The 16759-nt window shown below is 39.1% G+C and overlaps 1 protein-coding gene across 2 annotated transcripts in view; it reads left to right on the top strand.

Annotated features, from left to right (window-relative positions):
• Positions 1 to 369: 369 nt before the first annotated feature.
• stk25b (serine/threonine kinase 25b) overlaps positions 370 to 16759 on the top strand; it is a 48126-nt gene continuing 31736 nt past the window's right edge. Inside the window, exon 1 of one of the 2 annotated variants that reach the window (XM_052018475.1) lies at positions 370 to 639. In XM_052018475.1, coding sequence (XP_051874435.1) covers positions 604 to 639 — 36 coding nt within the window. In that variant the 5' untranslated portion in view covers positions 370 to 603. The remainder of the gene's footprint in view (positions 640 to 16759) is intronic. The other variant, XM_052018476.1, reaches the window with a different exon arrangement.

Here is a 16759-nt window from a genome sequence, read left to right as displayed (position 1 = left end):
TCCCTGCTGGGTTTCTTCTCCCTAGAGGGTTTGGGCAGCCTGTGGCATTCCTTGGCTCTGGAATCCCTCTCGGTTGGCCGTCACAGTTGGTGTTGTAAATCCCCGCTGGGTTCCTCGCTGGGGTTGGGTTTAGGCGTCAAATTTCCTTTGACGAAGCCATTCACGACGTTGAAGGAACGTCAAAGGTCGTTGCCAGCTGCCGACACCCCGCGGCATCACTGTCGGTGTGATGAGAGGCCGCTCCGGGGAGATCCGGGGAGGGAAGGAGGGTGGTGACGCCAGCCGAGGCGGCCTACCCAGACCGGAACCTCCGCGCCACTGCGGTGCATGCCGGAAGATGTAGTCCTCCTCCTTTCGTCATCGGCGAGTGGGGAGCGGTGGCCGGCCCGTCGGAGAACTCCGACTCCCGGCCTGCTCTGCGGCATGCGCGCCTGCGCCTGCGCAGTCGGTGGGCAGCAGGAGGGCTGGAGACCCAAACACTGAGGAGCTGACGGGCTTTGCGGAGGCTGGAGGCGGCCTTCGGAGGTGGTGATGTCTCCCTGAGCCTGTGCGTGGAGGTTGTGCTGCAGCCCTCGCCCTCCGAGACCACCAGTGTTGGCCCTCATGGAAATGGCTCACATTCGAGACTTCAGTTTACAGGTAGGAGCAGAGACAGCTGCTGGCGTTTTATTGGCTGTGGCTGCTCCTGGGTATTTTTTTCCTCTCCCGTTCCCTGCCCTCCTGCCTCGCAAGTAGAGGGCTTGGAGCTCCCATTTTGGTCAAGTTCAAGTCAAGCCGGCGACACGTCCCGAGCCGGCTGCCACGTGTGGGCAGGGGCTCCCGGCGTGAACCGGCCGATTGGCGCCCACCAGGGGGGACCCTGATGTGAGTTGGCAGTGCCCAGATGGACCCCCCTCGCACCTTATAGTAAAAGCCCCCAGTAGTGTGTCGAAAAACTTTTTATTTACTGATTGAAGCTTTCCTTTGTGTCTTTAGAGTGTCAAGAACTGAGAATTTTTTTTAATTAGCACCCTAATTTGATAAATAGTTGAAAATCCATTCTAGTACTTGAGGTATCCACCCTGTAGATTCTTCTTTGTGATATGTTTTACAAATATTGGCACTGTATCAACTTTAACATACCTGCACCCCTGTTTCACCTGCCTACCCATGTTTGCTTGAGTTCTAATGATTTCAGCTGACCACTGTGTTGAATCATTCGAGTGGAGAAGTTCACTGGATGGGTGTGCAACCAATTGAATTGTGAAAATGTATCAGCAGCTGGTAACAATTTTTCTCATGCTTGTGTACAGGATCTATGATGGCAGTTTCTTCCACACTAGTTTGAATATGATCAGTTCTGTACTTGTGCTGTCTAAATTTCCTCATTATTTGATAAGGAGTCATTATACAAGACAGTTTATTGCAGTCTGTGAACTTCAAGCACTTTCTGTTTGATCCCATAAATCGGCTGGTAAGAAGCAGTGTTGATTACAGAAATTCTGTCCAGGACTTAAACATAAAATGGAAACCACAATCGTGGAAGTCCAATCAGGATGGACATTTAATTAGATTGGTTGAAGATGTATGCCTGTGGTTGTTTTTGCGCCATTTGAAAGCTTGTTTCAAATATGTCAAAGATACCAAGGATGCCACTATGAAGAGCAGCAGCATTCACTTAGAAGAAATTTGCTTTTAAAAAAAAATTTGTCATTCCATGTGATCTGCTGAAGGGACTTAAAGTGTTCATGTGGCTGAAAGATAGCAAGAGTGTGAGTGAATTACCGAGAATTACCCTAATCAGTCTGAGTGTAGACATGTAAGTCATCTCAGATCCCATCAGTGTTGGCTCCACTGTAACCAATACTACTGAGTCTTTTAGTCCTTATTAATGATGGTGAGGAATCATCAAGATTAAGAGATGCAATCAGTCAAGAAACAGCAATTAGTGATGTAATTGGTATAACTAAATCCTGGAGTTAAAACGGCTGGGTTTTGTGGAAGCGGGTCTGAGAACGTGTGCAAGATGGGTCTTCTGGAACTTTCAGGGCCACATGGCATGGAAACACGCCCTTTGACCTACCTAGTACACACCAATCATCAAGAAACCATTTACACTCATCCGACACTGATCCCATTTTATTCTCCCTGCATTACCACATCATACATTAACTGGCAAAAATGATTACAATAGTCATTGAATATATCTGCAGCCTCTTCTATGTTAACCGTATCTGCTACCCTAGTGGGTGAATGGGGAAGGAAAAGTTGAAGCTGAGTCAGCAGACTTGGTTCAAAAAAATACAGTTGCTGGAAATCTGAAATAAAAGCAAATTGTTGGGAATAATCAACAGATCAAGCAGCATCCATGGAGAGGGAAACAAGCCAAGGTTAACATTTCAAATTGTTAACTTTATTTGTCTCTCTCTACAGATGCTGCTCTGTATTTCCAAAATTATCTGTTTTTTCTATTGGCGCAAACTGCCTGTTTTGTTTTACAGATACGTGGAAAGAGTCTTTGACTGTTACAGATGATTAATCCTAGAAATTGTTTTTACAAGATATAATAGGTATTTAATTAGGAAGATCCATCAGTGAAAATTTTCTATTAATTATTGTTGTTTTCTTTAGAACATTATTGTCCAGTTAAAATTGTTGACTAACCATGAGTGTGGCCATGGCAATATCATTGTAGTCAATGCAAAAAAATGTCTTGCATGTAATTTAAGTAAATGTATATATTCTTAAAATCCTTCAGTGCAAAACCTCAGGTTTTCATCAGAGTTTGAAATTCTGTTATGCATTTATCAGATGCCATAAATTAATGTAACTTCCAGGTTTTAGTCCAGCGATTTCATTCAATATGTTAAATTCAACAAAGTGAATGTTGCTTAACAAAGATTGATCAATTGATTTAAAATGAACCATTGACTCAGCATCATTTATCATTTGCAATTCAAAACTTTTACCACTCATTGCGTGTATATGTGACTCCTAACTTCAATCTTGAAAGATCCAATCCTCCATTTTTAGTTCGGATAATGCTCTGTTAAAAAGCTTGTACTAAAGAGCATAACTATTTGTTAGTTAAGGAGTCCAATACTCCTTAACTAACAAATAGTTATGCTCTTTAGTACAAGCTTCTTAACTAACAGAAATAGTTTCTCTCTATTGCCTTTATCCTTAACCTTGATTTGTAATATCCTTGGAATTTAATTTTTGGTTTCCAGGCAGTGTATCCTTCCAACGATTTGGGATCAGAACTGCTTGCATTATATCAGGTGCAGTTGAACTAGCACTTTATGTTGCTGCAGTTCTTCAGATAGAATTGCCAGGATTCCATGTGACTTTTTGATTGTTTTAATAATATGCCTCTTTGGTTCCTTAGCTTTTTTTGCCATTTAGAAAGCTATCCATTCTCTCTTTTTAGTTCTCACATTTGCTTATATTGAAACTTTGTCCATTTGTTTTATCTATTTATGTGTCTTTGTAAATTAAGTACTTTCATCCATACCCCTTACCATTCCACTGAACCTTCTGCCATTCACAAAAGTAAACTGGACTAGAAAGCCATGTGTACATGTTGTGAACATATATGGTGCTAACACATTTCTGAAGAATGCCACTGTTCACATCCAGCCTATTAGAGTATCTGGCCATTATTCCTGCTCTGTCTCCTCCAATCAGCCACTTCCTTAATCAGGTCAATAATTTGCCCTCAATTGCATGAGCTTCAACTTTAGCTAATGGTTTCTTTATTAATAAATGGAATAATTTTTAGACATCCAAATAAATGATTTTCCTGCCATTATGTTAATCACTGAACTATAAAGGAATGATAAACCCTGTAAATCCATGTTTTCTCTGTTTGATTAGCCGAAAAATGTCATGTTATTCAGTCACTTTATCCTTAATTATAGACTCTAGTAATTTTATTATAATTGAAGTTGGGATAATTGATCTCTAATTCCCTGGTTTCTTCCTCGCTGTTTTAAAATAGTCTAGTGACAAGTAGAATGAGAAAAAGACAAACATTTGCGCATATGGAATAAATTGAAATAACACAAGTGCAAATTCAACTTGGATAGTATGACATGATTGTCCAAATGTGACATGGATATCCAGTCAGTTTTGTAATCTGAGGGAATGCTTGCTCAATTGAGAGCATATTATAGATGGCTTAACTATAATTGTCCAATGTTCTCACTTAGTTTCTTTCAAACTTTTGAGATGGGTCCTGGAATTTGACACTCTCCAATGTCACTATTTTCTTCATTGTTGCTAATGTTAATTTTGAGATTTCAGGCATGCTGATCCTATTCCTCAATATAACCTACTGATGTAAAGTAATTATTCAACATGTCTGCCATTTCTCTATTTTTGTTTATAGTATCACAGGTATATGTTCATTGCTCCTGGCCGCCCAAATGGATAAAAATCACACAGATTTCACAGAACACCTCTTTTCAGTCTGCAAGGATAAGCTTCCAAGTGGCTGCCACTTTGTTTGGGGTCCAACACTGGTGCAATGAAGTTCAGTCCCAAGGAATAGCACCACCTATAGGTGTATTATTTGGCACAATACAGCTTTCGGGGCTAAATATTGGATTTGGCAATTTCAGATGATCACTCTTGTTGCATTTCCATCATGTCTCTTCTTTATCCTCTCCCTTTCTGGTATTTTAGATTTCATTTATTATCTACCTGCACCTCTTCCAGTCACACTTTTACCACCCTCTTTCAGCTGGCATCTCCACCACTTGGGTTATTCAATCTCTCTGTATGCAACACTAGAAATGCTACATCAGGCCCATTTATAGATCTGGTCACCAAGCTATGGGAAATAAATGCATGCACTGGACAAGATGTGGAACAGATTTGCAGGTTGCATTGGCTGCGTTTGTTTTGTTTGGAACAGAGAAGGCTGAGAAAAGACTTGGGTGTATAAAATTAGGAGGGCTTAGATGGAGTAAGTAGGAGCTGCCTGATTCCAGTTTAAATAGTAGTGGGTTAAAAATGAGAAGGCATTGATTTATGTTAATTGAAAGATTGATTAGAGAGATTCTGAAGGGTGAAAAAAAAAACGCCCAAAAAGAAGTACAGGCTGAAACCTACTACGTGGAAGGGTAGAAATTCTCAGGGCATTAAAATGGTATTTGAAAAATAGTGACCTGCATTACTGAAGACTTGTGATGGAAATTGAGAATAGGTTGGCCAGCTCTGTTTAGACTGACACAGCCGTGATGGCTGAATGGACTGCTGTGTTGTAACATTTCTACAATTCTCTTGTACTCCACTCTATCACAGACCTTATCTTTTTGTTCTCTCTGCCTCTCCTTGACATTTTTCAAACTGTAAAATCATACTACTAAGTTTTCCCAATTCTGATGAAATATTCTGTTTGTCTTTACACAGATGTTGCCTGACCTGCAGAGTATTTCCAATTGTTTCTAGTTTTACTTCCAGTATATTGATTTTGATATCCATTGGAAATTTCTTTCCCTACTCCTGTAGCTCTTGCTATCTACCTTGACCCATTTGTCTCTGTCCCAGAAGCAGAGATCTGTATGAAATTTTGCATTTTCATATGGTTTTTGTTTTAGTTTTGTTATCCCTTTTTGTGTTTTAGTGATGCATCATTATTATTTTAGTGTTTTGTCTTCCTCAGGAAAATAAAGAGATTACATCAATTTCCTTTCTGAATACCTTCCTTTGATATTCTGTTGTTTTACCCATTTACACCTTTCTCCAGTTTAATACAGGCAATGTCTGTTTCATTCCATTGAAGTCAGCCTCGCCTAAAACTATCTTCATAATTGATTTCCTTGATTTCAAACACCATGTTGAATTTGGTCGTGCTGTAGTCATTATTAGATAAATGCTAATGAATTGTTAGGTTATTAACTATGTCTGGAATCAACTAAATCAATTGTAGCCTTCCACTCCGCCAACTTGTTGATTGTGGGACATAATGTTGCAGAAGCCTATTTTTTACGCATACAAGAAATTTCCTACATTTCAAGCACGAGCTAGTCTGTTGATTTCAACCAGTATGGAAAATTAAAAACCCCATTAAAACAAATCTGCCTTTGCCACATCTTTGTCTAATTTGTGTATTCTACCAGCACAACGTTACATGTTTTTTATTTTCTACTCACAAAACTTCCACTGCCTGCTTACCTCCTGTTATTCAAATGTCTTCATTCTCAATCATAAAGGTTCCTCCACTTCTGCCATCATCTCAATCTTTTCTGTAGGCTTAGTTTATTTAGTTTCCAATATTGACCAAGTTTCCATGTCTCAGTAGAAAAATAATGTCATACCATCCAAGTTAAATTTGCACTTGCAGTTATTTCAATATGTTCCTTTTACTCCATATGTTTACTTTTTCCAGTTCTGCACATATATCTGCCATTGACTTAAATTGCACTTTTTGGTTTATACCCCAAACCTCATCTGGCAAACTGTATTATTTTCACCTGCTAAAGAGAAAAGGATTATTGGAGTGTTTGTGACAAATTCCAGTAAGCCAAAGTGTATTGGAAGCTGCCTCTGTTCAATGGCGTGATCTTGAGAAATTTCATTTTTATTGAGCAACAGCAGTGGATAGTTGTGGTCATAGGCACTGAATCCATTGCAGAAAGTTATGGTCAAAATGTTAAATTGGAGGAATTATTAAGGCAAAGATGATGGAAAGGGGGCTAGTTTTTGTTTAGGAGGTGGTTGATATTTATTGCTAGCAAGGAGTTACATCAGCAAAAATAATTCCCTTTGTCTTGCTTGAAAGAATCAGTTTTTAATCAGTTCAACCCAAAAAAAATTCAAGCCCAGAAAATGTTCTGCTTAAAAGGAAAAGCTCAATCCCAGCTATGTTCTTGTAAGTGACCCATTTTACCTAGGGGAAGTATGCGGAGTTAGAATTACTGACCTGACCTGTTTTACAATTAACTAGTTTTCTAAGTAGATTATGTTCTTCTAAGGGAGCTTGATGTGATTCAGCAGGTTAATAAGAAATTATTCACAAAACTATTTGGGTTTAGAAGCAATAAATTGCTACCGGCTCCCAATGTCAAGGAAACCTTCAGCTTTACTAACATTCCTCCCAACCCAGTATAAAAGCAAGTTATGTTTTTAATTGTAGTCACCAGAATATTAATAATTTCAAAAGTAACCAACTGAACAGGTTTGCCAATGTAGATAACGTGGTTGACTGTTATAGAAAATGTTACTAGGATATGAAGTCTGACAGAGAATCAAGGTAAAATTAGTAAATTCAGTCTTGTAGATATAAAATATGTATTATTCTGTGCACACACGAATACAATTTCGGCTGTTTCTCAGTACATTTTGGATGCATTACACTGTTCATTTGGTTAAGTCATTGCCTTCCTAGACTATACAAAGCAGCTTCCTCAGATTTGCAAAGTTATTTGTTGTTTTGATGTCATGGTTGCTGTGGTTTCTTAGTACATTTGTTCTTTTGTTAATTCCTGTGAGATTGGTGTGATTCTTTCTCCTGCAAGCCTTGAAATCTTAATACTATTATGCAGTAAAACTGTTAACTGAGGGTTAATTTCATTTCTTTAATACATTGATGGACTCAGAAGGGCAGTAACAGCTCATAATTGTCCCTACTCCATGAAGTACACTATTTCCTACTGGACATGACAATATTGTGCATTGTTCATTTTGTTGCTGACACTATTCCCTGTAGGAAGTCAGTGATCCCCTCTTTATGCAAAATAATTGCTGTTCCCACAACCCCTGGGTATTATAACCTACTTGCTATCCTTGATCTCTAGAGACAAAGTGTGTGTAAGTTCAGTTCAGGAAATAAGTCGCAAGACTTGTATTTCTATAGCACACTTCTCAACCTCAATGCCTAAATCCAGTTAAGTATTTTAGAAGAATGGTCACTTTTGTAGTGAAGGTTGAGTATGATCAACTTCAAACTTGAGAGGGAGCTTGTGACTGATCGTAACAACCACTTCATTTATATAGCACTTTTAAAATGTAAAATATTTCAAGATATTTGACACGAAGCTACAGCAGGACAGATGAGCTGAGGCAGACAACTAATCCAATTCAACCACATTTCCTATTAACTCTGTAATTTGTTTTTCTTCTTGAAGTATTTATCCAGTTCCAAACTGTCAAATCTACTTCATTACCCCTTCAGGTATGCCTTCCAAGTCACAGCAATTTGCCTTGTTTTTAAAAATGTTTCCTAATATTGCCTCTGGTTCTGTTGGTAAACATTCAAACTTGTGCTGTGGTTAATACTTCCTCTGGAAACCAGTTTTTCCATATTTACTCCAAGTCATTCATGATTTTGAACAACACTCTCTTGCATTACAACAGTGAATACACTTCAAGCAAAACAACATCTTGGTTGTAATGTTGAAGACTTGCTCCAGAACAATACATACTATTAGCCAAGCTGTTGCAGGACTGTTACTACCCAAGCAGCCAAACAACAATGTGGAAAGTATCCCTCATAAAGCAGGACAAATCCAGTCTACTTAGCTGCCACACTCTCATGAAATAACTAGTAGAACCGCTGCCTCACATCACCAGTGACCCTGGTTCATTCTAGTGTCTGGGTGCTCCAGTTTCCTCCCACGTGCCAAAGATGTGCAGATTGGTGGGTTAATTGGCCACTGTAAATTGCCCCTGTAGGTGAGTACAGGAAGTCCCCGACTTACGAACGCCCGTACTTACAAACCGACCTTTGTGGTCGGTTTGTAAGCGGGCCTGGCCCCCGATCCTACCACGGTGGTGGTAAGCCTTTTCGGCCCCCCCGGCCAAGTGCGTATGTGCAGTTGGGGCCATGCACGGCCTCGATCCCCGGGCCAAGTGCACATGCGCGGACACTGTTCCAAGTTACATACAAAATCGGGTTACGAACAGTCTCAAAAACGGAACCTGTTCGTAACCCAGGGACTTCCTGTAGTGGAATCTGGGGCTGCTAATAAGAATATGGGGAGAATTTAAAACAATTGGGATTAATTTAGAATTAGTATAAATGGGTGGTTGATGTTGTTCAGTGAGGTAAAGGGCCTATTTCTATGCTCTGTCTCTCTATCCTTTTACTGTCATCCGCAAAATGATCAAAGGTGTCATGGACAGTGTTTTCAAGTATCCTGAACTGGGGCAGCAGGTGTATGGAAGCACATTACCATGTTCCACTCCCACATACCATCTGGACATGAAATATATCACCGTTTCTTTACTCTCTCTCTGCTCGAATCCCAAAGCTCCTTACCTAACAGCACTGAGATATCAGAAGGATGACGGTAGTTCAGGGGTGGTCAGTAAGTGCTAGCCTTGCTAATAAAGTTCATGTTCCATAAATTAGAAAATATATAAAGAACCTTGTTGGTTATAAAATGCTTCAGAATGATCTGAAAACATAATATGCACAATTAGAAATGCAAGGCTTTCTTAACTATTTTATTATCTAGAGTTCTCAGCCAATTTTGTTCTTTAGTCAATTTTTCATTCATGCAGTCACCCTTTTTTCAATAAAGTTCTGTATATTGTAGCATATCACATGCCTTTTGAAAGTTAGTAATCATACAACCTTTAATGCTTTCTAGTGCCTCCGTCAAAGAACTTGCTCAAGTTGGTCAAACACTATTTGTCTTTAACTTTCATTTAATTTTCCAAATGTCAGTTAGATTTGACCCAAAATTATTGTTTCTAATGGTTTCTCCGCCACTAATTTAGGCGTCCTTTAATTGTTGGGCTCAATTCTCTACTGTTTTTTTTAGTGGGTTTAATATCCTCCAGTTCTTTTGTGTTATCTATTAATTTGAAGGAGAATTGGAATATTGTGGCCAGGACATCCACAATTTTTGTCCTTGCTTCCTCAGCAGCTTCATCTGGACTGTATGGCATTTCTACTTGGATGGCTTATGTACGTTCTCCTAAATTTTTATTCTCTATGATGTAGCCATCTCCTCCTTTACAGCTGGATTGGCAACATCCTCTTCCCTGTTGAAGTTAGATGCAAGGTACTAATTATTACCATATCTATGCTCTGTGTCCTCAAGATATCTTTTTGGTTTGTAATCAGCTCCACCTGTCATTGACATTTTTTATTATGTATGTTTATAAAAAGCTATGGATCAAGAGGAGTGCAGCATTGATTTTATCAAGAGCAGCACAGCTTCAGGCTGGCATGAAATGCTTTGATTTTCACATGTTAAACTTGAAAATCAACTGTTCTTGGGCTAGCTGATGTCGTATTTTCAGCTGTTTTAAATCATTCCGTAGTAGGGAGATTTGGAAACTTTTGTGAGGGTTAATTGTTTGAGAATCTGATTTCATTTTGTCAGTAGTCCAGTGCCCATTGAAAATAACAAGCTGCCCATTTTTGGTAAAATATTCTGTTCTGTCACCGTCAAGGTAACTGTGTGCTGGGGTGCAGTTCCACTGGCAGTGGCAGTCTCATAGTGACTCAAGTGGTCATTCTGCGTCTATGATTTGCATTAATCCTTTAAGGTATCAAAACACCCTGAAGAAGCTTTAGGTGAGCATTGTCAGATAAAATTTGATACTGAGCCATGTAAGTAATATTGGGGAAGATAACCAAAAGCTTGGTCAAAGGATTAAGTTTGAAAGTGCATCCAAAAGGAGGAAGGAGAAGTAGGGGAGAAATGTGGGAAGGGAATTCCAAACCTTAGGGCCATGGCTGTCAAAAACATGGCCCTCAGTAGTGCAAGATAAACATTTGTGGATAATCTTGAGGCCAGAATTCTGGAGTGACTATTTCAAAGGCTTTTAGGGCTGGAGGGATTATAGAGATGGGAAAACCACAGAAAGCAAAGAATTGAAAATTGGCTTGCACTGGCTAAGTAAAGTCTTAAGGATTACCATTGGTGGATGAACAGGTGGTACAAGGTAGGAAATGGGTACCAGAGTTTAAGATGATCTCTAGATTACTGAGATGGCTGGCAAAGTGTGTAGGAATTGTCAAAGCAACAAAGGCATATTAAAAGCTTCAGCAGGAGCTTGAGGTGGTGTCAGAGTTGGATGATGGAGGTGGAAATAGATGGCCAGCAAGAGCAACCATAATGTGATCTGAAACTTGTCTGGAGTTGGATGTGTCAGTAAGGGTGCTAACTGTTTAAAAGAGACATGAGACTGCAGATGCTGGAATCTGAAAAAAAAACAAGCTGCTGGAGGAACAGTAAGTCAGGTGGCATCTGTGGAGGCAATGGGATAATTAACGTTTCGGGTCGAGACCCTGCATCAGGACTTATGCAGAGTCTTGACCTAAAACATTGACTATCCATCTGCCTCCATAGATGCTGCCTGACCCACTGAGTTCCTCCAGTGGTTTGTTTTTGCTGCTAGCTATCTAGTTCAGATTCAGACATCTGCCACGCAAGAGAATGAAGCTGGTTGTTAGAGTGCGGCTTTGAGGCAGGAAGTGAAGGCTATGATTTTGGTCTTCCCAATATTTAGTTGGAAGAAAATTTTATTCCTCCAGTCCATCAAAGTTAATTTCAAGACGTGGAGGGGTCAAGAAAGGAGTTAATGAGGTAGATACCTGTTAAAACTAGAAATATGTTGTCACCAAGTAGGAGCTTTTGGTAGAGGCAAGATGTAATGGTGTGGGAAAGGAGATATTGCTGCTAATTCCATTGTAATCATCCAATAGACCAGAAGAAAATGAGTGCAGTCCCACCCAGCTGGGCAATGATGGAGGAGATAGTGTAGTCAACGGTGTCAAAGGCTATAGATACTTCAACTCAAACAATGAGGAAAAAGTTAACTTTGGATGCCATTAATGACCTTGAGAGTTATCTTGGTAATGTGACAGGAGAAGAAATCTGATTTGATGGATTTAACCAAGGAGTTTTGGGGAAAGTTGAGTACAAACTTGGAAGATCCCAGCACTTGGGAAAGGAAAAGTAGGTTACAGTTGGGGCCTGTAGTTTGCAAGGATAAGAGAGATGAAGGGTAGTGCTTTTGAGAGACTCGTGATGATAAGTTCAAAAAGGGGACAATATATGAATACTAAGAACAATTAACTATATCAGACTCCATGGGAGCCAAGAGTGAGATTAGGTGGTCAGTTGGTTCATGGGAATAGAACCAAAGGAATAGGAGGTGGGTCTCATGGAGCAAGTGAACTTGGAGAGGCCATTGGAAATGCAAGATAAATTGTGGACAGAAAGTACAGGGCTGGAGCATAGCATGAACTTGGAAGGCTGGTTTGGTAGACATGGGAAAGGGAGAAAAACTGTAGAGAGAGCAGACTAGATAGTATAGTTAGAAACATGTCATACAGCATGGAAACAAGCCCTTTGGCCTACCAAGTCCATGCCAACCAATATGGTGGACAACTAGTTTGGTTATTCCTTGCTGTGTCTGGCTTGACTGCATAAAGCACTAATCCATCTTGTCACTACTGTCAGCTGTAGCTGTACATTTTTCTGTATTATCATGTAATGCAGAGTTAACCCCTGAATCCTTTTCTCCACTCCAAACAACTGTCATAAGACAATCTTCCCTGTTTTATCAGGAGATGAAATTGGAAGTCACTAGCCTCTGTATGGCTTCCATACAAGGTTGTGTATAATCTCACTGAACTATCAATGAAATGTTTTTATTCAACATTGAGTATTTCTAAAACAAATTGAAATTTTAGGTATTTGACTATTGGTGGAAAATATAGTTTTGAATAGTTGAGCATGCTGGTCCATCTCAACAATTTTTCTAGGTTCAAATGTTGCATTGCAATAATATTCAAAAATCTGACATCATGTAGAATGGAGCAATCCGCTTAATCTTGAGGGATTACTACATGTAGACAAAAACAGCTTAAAATTGACTGGATTTAAGGCAGTATTTCACTCGGCATGAGTACTGTAGCGATGTGGATGTCTTTGAACATGTTTGTCCAGTTAGTCCTTAAAATTTTAAATGCAATTATGTTGCTGTGATTGGTAGTAACAGTATATTAAAAAATAAATCTTAAGGCATAACCTAAATTGCTGGATGAACTTCAAAAAAAAAATTGCATCTGAAATTGTGAACAAGACAAAATTATAGAAAAGTAATAACTAAATTGTAATCAATAGCAGAACAAGAGTTACAAAAATACTTTTTTTGGGGGTGGGGGGGGGTGGGTGGTGGAGAAATGACCTTTTATACCTGCTAATAATATTGACTTGTGGCTGCTGTTAAGAATCAGTTGCTGTCAGGATCAGAAAATATGGCAGGCAGCACTCAGCACTGATGGACTGGAGGATGATGAGGGATGCTGCTTCTCCTATCACACAAGATGGGGAGTGCAGACCCAACATCACCAGATCCAATCCTAGGAGCAGGTCCCAACTCCCTGAAATCTTTGCAGGTGGTCAATTGCACCCTCCATTGGGCCGGAGTTGTAAATCTCATGTGCCAAAGCCGCCCTCAGCTGTCTCTCCATTTTCTGGATCACACATCAGGAGAGATTATGTGAGAGGGGGAGAGAGTGCCACTGTGTGAGGAAGTGAATGATATGGCATTTGGCTCCAGTGTCCCAGAACAACAAAATTAGGGTAGGAGCTTAATGTTGTGGAATCCACAATTTCCACAAAATTAAAATTCAGGTAGAGGCATACCCATTAGATTTGTTGTATCAGGAACTGAACATGAGGAACTGATGGAAAGAGAAATAGGGATGGAAGGTTACTTAGGGGTGCATGTAACCAGAGGTATCGGTGGAACAATCAAAGATAAGTGGAAAGAGGGGCAGTTACTATGAAATGACTGGGCAGCAATTTCTGTAAGTAGACTGCAGCCCTAACAAACTGGAACATTCCTTAATATCTGCACCGATTTGGTCTGGATTAGAGTTTGGTCTGATAATTAAGCCTCATGGTGAATATTTCTTTACAGGCAGTGCTGCAGTACCTAGTTCCTCTGACAATTTAATTATTAATCTCACTGATAAAACATTTTACCTTCTGTACTGATTTGTTCTGAATGTGATTCACATAAATGTAAATCTAAGTGCAATATTATCCAGTTGATAATTTACATTTTCTGAGTTAACATGCTTTGCTATTTTTAATGAATTGCTTTCTGTACTCTAGATCACTTTGTACCTCTACACCATTTATACAGTTATTATCCTAGAAATACATGCTCTTAATTATCATAGCAAAATGCATTATCTTATATGTCTGTTCAAATTAATGTACCATTTACAGGCACATTCCGCAAGTTCATATTTTCTCAGTCTTTGATATGTACAATACCCTCACATGAACTTCACCCTACCACCGTTTCTCATAAAAGTTTGTTACTGGTCATTTAAAGCCTGACTGCAACTTACTTGTGTAAATGATAAACAGTGGTCAAAGCACCAAATGCCCATGTCTTAAACTACTTAACCAAATCCCCTCATTGTGGTTAAATACCTAATCTCAGATGCTAGTAATGGTTCTGGATTAGCAACCTCGAAGTCATGAGAAGTCAAAAAGTCAGTGGAATTTAAAAAAAACTGCCATTATAAGGGCTGACAACAAGAAAGCTGTCATAAAAAATGCAGCTTGGTTATTAATATCTCTTCCTTTTATCTTTTCTGAGTGACAAGTGCTTCTATTCTCATACATTTTTTAGCATCCTCATCCCCAAAATATAAACTACATAAATTGAAAGCTCCCTTGTACTTTCTGCAGCCTGTTCTTCAAGTATTGTTGTTTTGTTGTATGTAGCAATCGTCTTTCTCTCCTATAGGTATTGACTCTAAGATAACTATTCCACAGGTCCCTGGCAACCTTCCAACCTTCCTGACCTGTACCCAAATGGCCATTTGTCATGTCTGAGCATTGATGGAGAGTGTTATAGGTTATACAAATTCTCAAAATTCCCTCTCCTCCCTCCAGGTTTATAAACCTAATGGAATGTATGAAATCTGAACAATTATGAGAAGATTGGGGAAACTATCTCAAACATAATCATTCCATCTCGCTAAACCACATTCTCCATTCACCTTCTTGCCAGCTTCTCATTCCCTAGATTTTTATTCCTTGAACTAGACTTCCAACCTCAAGCTTTGTCTTCAGACCTTTAACCTCATTGTCTTCTTTGATCAATTACAACTTGCATAGTCTTTAAAATTCTGTTACCTTTCATGTCCGAAAGCATTACAGTCCACCCGTAGCATAATCCAGGTTCAATTTGATTTTGCTCACACAGTACAATATAAAATGTGTACTTGGTGATACTGAACATTCGACTTCAATTCCCAGACACTTTCTGGCCTATCAGCAAATCGTTTTAAGAATAATTCAAATTAAACTTCTATCTGTGAAACCTTGCTTCTGAATAAATTTTCCAAGTATTACTTGGAACATTTGATTCTCTTAAAATCTGAACTGCAAAAGTATGAGGAATGTAAAAACTTGAACTAGTGTAGTAGACGAACTCAGTAAATCTGTATCATTACATTAGTTGGAGCCATTGGATGAGGTTCATAATAATTCGCTGTTTTTCCAGCAAAGGTTTATGAGTGAACTGAATGCATGATTTTGAACAGCTTTAGAACCACTGGTACAAATACAGTTGGATAAGCAATAATCCTGAAATTATTTTGAATCTAGCAAAATTAATTTCAATTGTTGCTATGCTCTTGTCAGTTGCATTGGTGGAATGCACTTTATGAACATGTGTCAGCAAGTAGTTGAGCTTGGCATATTGTTCTGCCTTGGAGGTTTAGTCATTGCAGCGTTTGACATCAATGACAAAGTGCTGAACGTGTACTTGTGAACAAAGTGGAGAGGACACCTGCGTGGTTACCAGTTATCTGACTTTTGTAGTACATTAAATTAGCAGCACAGAAATTGACAATTTGTCCCAAGTGACCCTAGGCCAGAATTTGTTCCAGATTTGTTCCTTCACCATTTAATTGTATCACTGTAATCTATCTGTTTCCTCTATGCATTTTTATATAGTTTTGCCTTAAATATATCTAAGCTATTCCACCTTGTAAATACTCATTGGGTAAACAAATTTCTCTTGAGTCTTCTGTTGGATATATAAATTACTTGTATATACAGTTAAAATTTTTGATCTCACCCAGACCCTCCCCTTCACCCTGCACCAACTACATTTTCAGTGTATTGGTTTATGGAGAAGTCCAGAATTGCAGTGTACAATAGCCAGAATGCACTGCCTTCAAGGTAGTGTAGTCTGTAATGGCCAGTATTTGTTGTGAGTAACCCAGGTCAGAATGGTCAACTTACTGGTAAAGCAGGAACTGGTGGAGGAATTTAAATTTGCAGGCTTTTTTGATGGGGTAGGGAAGTGTGACACAGTAAACCATTAATGTTATGAGTCACACGTTTCCACATCATAACTATACATTTTGGTTTCGATAACTATGCTGGGGGATGCTGGCCCCACTCTGTGTATGTTCCTGTGGTAAAGTATGTAAAAGGCAGTATTATGTACTTGTGTTAACAGTATTACACCATAGTAAGAAATTTCTTGTTAGAACGTTTAATCGTCATCATCTGTTGTGCTGGAGAATATGTTGGTACTATGTGAAATGGGTGGTGCTTTATGCAAGTCCCCATTAGGGCTGAATTATGATACCAAAATTTGATTATCATATTATCATCAGCAGTTATAGTTGGAGGTGCACAAATAACTATTCACGGTAACATTAAGTACCATTAAGTACATTATCATGCTTGCCTGAATTCCTTGTGGTGCAGTGGACAGTATTTCCCATCTCCTCGGCACCAAATGAATATTTGCTGATTCTAATAGAATC

This window comes from Pristis pectinata, chromosome 6 (genome assembly GCF_009764475.1).
Source record: "Pristis pectinata isolate sPriPec2 chromosome 6, sPriPec2.1.pri, whole genome shotgun sequence".
Classification (NCBI taxonomy): domain Eukaryota; kingdom Metazoa; phylum Chordata; class Chondrichthyes; order Rhinopristiformes; family Pristidae; genus Pristis; species Pristis pectinata.
The sequence above is the reverse complement of the archived record's forward strand: the minus strand, read 5'-3'. Positions and strand labels throughout refer to the sequence as shown.